The sequence below is a fragment of the Mandrillus leucophaeus genome, unplaced genomic scaffold (assembly GCF_000951045.1).
Source record: "Mandrillus leucophaeus isolate KB7577 unplaced genomic scaffold, Mleu.le_1.0 Scaffold352, whole genome shotgun sequence".
In the NCBI taxonomy this organism is placed as follows: domain Eukaryota; kingdom Metazoa; phylum Chordata; class Mammalia; order Primates; family Cercopithecidae; genus Mandrillus; species Mandrillus leucophaeus.
Genome location: NW_012103721.1, coordinates 677,712 through 682,852, shown reverse-complemented (window position 1 = coordinate 682,852; position 5,141 = coordinate 677,712). Strand labels below are relative to the sequence as shown.

The following is a 5,141-nucleotide window of genomic DNA, read 5'->3' as shown; positions in this document are numbered from 1 at the left end:
CCTGCAAATGAAATCCATGTCACTCTCTACAGGAAAAAAGGAGTGTGAATGGATCTGAGTACACCTAAGCCACTGTGGGGGAAATACTTTCACCACCCCACCCCCTCTTCAGCTGAAGGTAGCAAACCATTCCCACAGTGGGTGGCTCACAGGGTTATCTGCCAGATCAAAAAGACAGGCTTTATGATACTCTATCAAGCATCCTTACAGGTCTCCACAAGGCTATGTGACTGTCAGTAAGTCTGCTGAATCACTTTCAAACTGGATGTCCTTATTTGCAAAACAAATTAATAATATCTGCCCAACTGCACCACAGACTGGCTTGAAACATCAAATAAAATGTACCTGGAGGCTTTAAAAGTATAAAGTAGCAAGAATGGTTTGCTACCTTCAGCAGAAGAGGGGGTGGGGTGCTGACAGTATTTCCCCCACAATGGTTTAGGTGTACTCAGATCCATTCACACTCCCTTTTTCCTCTAGAGACTGACATGGATTTCATTTGCAAGGGTGGTCCCTGGGATTAGAGCTGTATTGTGTACAAAGCACCACATGTATAGTTAAAGTCTCATTCCTACCATAAAATGCTAGCCTAACCTGTATACAATCAGTGTCTCGGTTTTGTGCTAACCAGGTTCTGCAGAACAGAAAGATGACAATAGGACACATTTTGGTAATTTGCTACATTCATTTCTTTTTTAAGGGAAAAAATAAGGGTTGATGTACCTCTCACATTGTCTTAAGTTTTTTAAAAAAGCAGGATGCAGGGTATTAATGGCTTGTATTCATCCTGTATTTATTAAGTAGCAACCATTGTTCCAAGTTATTAAGATTATCAGATTCAATCAGAAGAATCCATACTGCAGATGAGAAAACTGAAGCATGGAGGGTAACTAGCCCAGTGCCTTAAACATGGTAAGCAGAAGAGGCAGAATTTGAACCCAGGCCATCTGGCTGTGGAGCCCACGTTTGCAACAGTGCTATCCTGCCTCTAGTGTGCAGAGTATTCTATTCTATCTTTGGTATAGGTTTTAGAAAAAAAGGATTATACTTCTGGGCCTATGTATCAATATATGTTAATATGCATATTTTCATATAAATTCAGAAGAAAATCATCAATAGTGATTACCTTCGGAGACAGCAGTTAGGAGGATGGAGTGCAGACAGAGCGAGGAGGGGCTTGCACTCTTCATTCTATAAACTTCAGTACTGTTTCTATTTCCTGACCTTACATATCTTGTTGAGGTCAACAGGCCATCTACTGTAACAGAAGTCATCTTTAAACATGTGAAGGAGCTACCTTTCTCTTCTTAAAAATCCTTACCCAAAATGGTAAGGAAGCCACAGATTCTGTGTCAAGCAAGCCTGAGTTCCAATCTCCGTTCCCACTTCTTAATACTCATGCAAATTTGGAAAAGTTTCTTAACTCTCTGTGCCCAGCTTCCTCTTCTAATGGAAGGGGACAGAGGGACAACTCCATCTTCCTCACAGGTTTTTTGCGAAGGTCAATTTGTGCCCAGAACCTGGTCCAGAACTGGTGCCCTGCTATCATTCCAACACATTACCTTCCAACCGATCCTATCCTACAACCACCCAGTTCTGCTGGTTTTACATATAAACCAGTGGAGGAGTGTTGACCATGCTATACCAGACAAAAGGCCCCAAACTGGAGGTCAAATTCCACTTCCTTCTTTCCTTGTTTCTAACAGGCAGTGGGCACACAGCCTCAGGGATCTCCCAACTGAGTGTTCCCTGGGGTATCAGAGGGCTGGCATGCCCTGCTTCTCACTGATACCCTGTATACAGCATTGTCTGCCATCTGAACCACAGAAATACTTGGTGCCTGGGGCCAGAGCAGCTGAGGGTACCTGGTGAAGGATGCCCAAGTTGGGCCTTCTGGGTACTATTGCTGCACCCCAATGAATGTCAGCAAAGTTCTCAGTCCCCACCCTGACACTGTATAAGCAGGACACAGTATCTTCGCAAGTCCAGCTGATGGAGTTGGGAGGCAAGGGCCCTCGGCCCCCAGAAGCAAGTGGCCACCAGTCCCTTAACCAATATGGGTGGCAGCAGTTGGAGGCTACCAACTCCATACGGGATATGCTGTCCATGGCCCCCACAGGGTGCCCGCTTCTGAGTGCACATGAGAACTCCCTGGGTTTTTTCAATGCTAATCCCTCTGTGCTGTCCAAGTGACTCCCAACAACCGCCATGGGTTAGAATCATAGGAGCATTTCTTGTTAAGAAACAGGACTACTCCAAAAAGCTCCCCCTCAGACCAGATGAACTGGGAACAGGAACAGAAACCGAAGGAAACTAAGGGATCTGGTGTGTGAACCAAGAAGGAAAGCAAAGGTTATCTGGACTTCCTCTCCTCTATCCTCAAGGAGGGAGTTCCAACATTACTGCACAGTCCTGCCTCTATTGTTCCAATTCCAGAATCTTAAGGATAGTGAGAAGAATAAAACAGCCTTTTAGTTTTCAGTTCTCTATTCCTATCATCCCATCTTTCTTTTGTCTACTTTTTCTCCTTTTTAAATCATTCTTGATGAAACATACGACCTTAGGTAGGTAGTACTATTTGCATTATTTGAAGTAATTATTTGGCTTGGGGACCACCCGGGACCTTGACTCCTCTTTTGTCTTTGTCACTGCCCATGTCACCATTAGTGGTATTTTAGAGTGTGAAAGTGTCTGCCATGAAATCAATGCTTATCAATTTTTATTTTTTAAAGACCATAATAAAACTCTGGCTGAAGAGAGATGCATGGCACCAATGCTCCTGAATGACACCCCAGGCTCTCTCTGGAGTCAGTCTTCTACTCTCCAACCTGGACAACGATTTTTCATCCCTGATTTTCTTTCTTTTCATTCTCTCCTTGTGCATTCTTTTGCTCCTAAGCCTTATATTTGACTGACACTAGGTTATATTTGAGTCCCCACTGGTAATTCTCAGAATAACAGAAGTTACCAACAATACAGTCACAATTAGCAACTGAAAATATGCACAGATATGGTGGAATTTTGGCTTTTTAAATAGTCTACCACATTTTCTAAAAAGCACATCATTCGTTTTGTAGAATTGCTTATACTTTTTGTGGCTATTTATAAATGGTAAAAGGCTTTCTTCCTTTACTGTTTTGAAAGCAACACAACATACCATCAAGAGATTAGTACCCAAGGTTTGCAGAAAGGTTCTCAGACACTCAGATCACACACAGCATGTGGTATGGAAACAACAGAGAAATGGTGGGTATTGATTTGTAAGCATAAATTGCATTTAAGATATTATAGAGTTCCCAATGCCTCTAAATGTGATGATACTGCAATCATTAGCAGCTACTCTGCTGCTCAATAGCTCCCTTACTGCAGGACTATTGTTTTTCTCCATCAGTTTAAAATGGAGGCACCCAAAGGGCTTAGAGCAGATCATAGTTGGTAAATGAATCTCTGGCTGAGAAGCTGCACCCTGAGCAGGTTTCATTTCTCGGAGCAAGTTCCTAATTCCTTTCTGCTGCACCCCCCTCTAGGAAATATATTGGGGGTGGGAGAGGGAGATGTCAAAAAGCGGGGAAGGGAAAACAGCAGGAATGTGCATGTCAACTGCATGCTGACCTTACCAGCCAATTAAGGAGACGCTTGGTTGGTCTCCACAGGAAGCTGCAGCCAGTCTCCGATGGAAGGATAATGACTGTGACACCAAGCCCCAGGAGAAGGAGTGTGTGTGAATATTAAGTAAACACACACATTGACAGACAAACAGAGACAATCCAGGATGCTATATTTGCAGCCCCTATTCTCAGAAATGGATAGGTTGGTCATGAGGAGAGAATGTGTCTTCTCAATTACCTGACTCTCTGGTCTTTTCTCCCCACTCGCTCCCTTCCACTCACACCCTGTATGAGTTGCAGTCTCTCTCTCTGTTACATACTGACAGCAGATCTAATGCCACTTTTCCAAGACACATGTCACCAGGTTTTTTTTTTGCATAAATGCTTTTCTGGCAACCTGGCTGTCTGCCAGGGCCTCTGATTAGCCAGGAGGGATATCACATTGAATTATTCTATGTTCACACTTGATGTTGTTACCATCAGTTTCCCCCATAAATGTAAAGAAACAGTGTGCTCAGGACCAACTTTAGGTCATCTGAAGGACTGCAGTGTACTATCAAAAGCGTAAACCAAAAATAAAATTCAAAGTTTCCCAAACTGATGGAATGGACCCTCCTCTCATCCAAAGGGACCCAATGAAACCTGAAACATTAGTTCAGACCATCATGGGAACAGGCAGGGGTTGGGGGGCAGTCAGATGTGCCTTATTATACTCTCCTCCCTTTGGAGTTCAGGCACACAACCAACCAATATTAAAATAAAGATCCTCAGACTGACAAAACAAACTCTTTTTGTAGCAATAAGATACCAACTCCAACCTGACTTTGGTATATAACATCACATATATCACATAACAAATAGCAGGCCCTAAAAGGAAATCAAAGTATTTTACCCCAAAATATATTTCTTTGACATATTTTGAAATAGCCCTGCAAAGCTTCTTTTGTGGGGGAAATGTACATTCTGTATAGAATCTCCTTCCCAAGTCCTTTTCTGATCCTGAAGAGATTAGCTGAGAGTCTAGCACCTTTTACCTATCTGACTAGGAAATATTTGCCATCTATTGCCTCTAAAGATGGCCACATATGAGATTTCATCTACATAATACAAATCTTAGTCGCCACAACCCCTTATCTTAACCCAGACACTCTTTTCTATTGATCCCAGGTCTTTATATAATAATTAATCTCTGTCTACCAACTGCCAGTGAGAAAAGTCTTTAAATTCACCTATGACATGTAACCCCATCACTCCCTTTGTGCTGTCCCACCTTTCTGGGCCAAACCAATGTATACCTTACATGTATTAATTTACATCTTTGCCTGTGACTTCTACCTCCCTAAAATGTACAAAACCAAGCTGTAACCCACCCACCTTGGGCGCATGTTCTCAGGACCTCCTGAGGCTGTGTCATGGGTCATGATCTTTAATTTTGGCAAAATAAACCCCTCAGTTGATTGAGACCTGTCTCAGACATGTTTTGGATTACAACAGTGAGTATAAGAAAATGAAAACTGAGATAAGCAGTCTAGG

General features: G+C 42.6%; 1 protein-coding gene across 1 annotated transcript in view; it reads right to left on the bottom strand.

The window, feature by feature from the left end:
• Positions 1–2,210, bottom strand: part of EPB41L4A (erythrocyte membrane protein band 4.1 like 4A) — a 187,655-nt gene extending 185,445 nt beyond the window's left edge. Inside the window, exon 1 of the mRNA XM_011989408.1 lies at positions 1,866–2,210. Within this exon, the coding sequence (XP_011844798.1) occupies positions 1,866–2,210 (345 nt within the window). The remainder of the gene's footprint in view (positions 1–1,865) is intronic.
• Between the last annotated feature and the right edge of the window lie 2,931 nt (positions 2,211–5,141).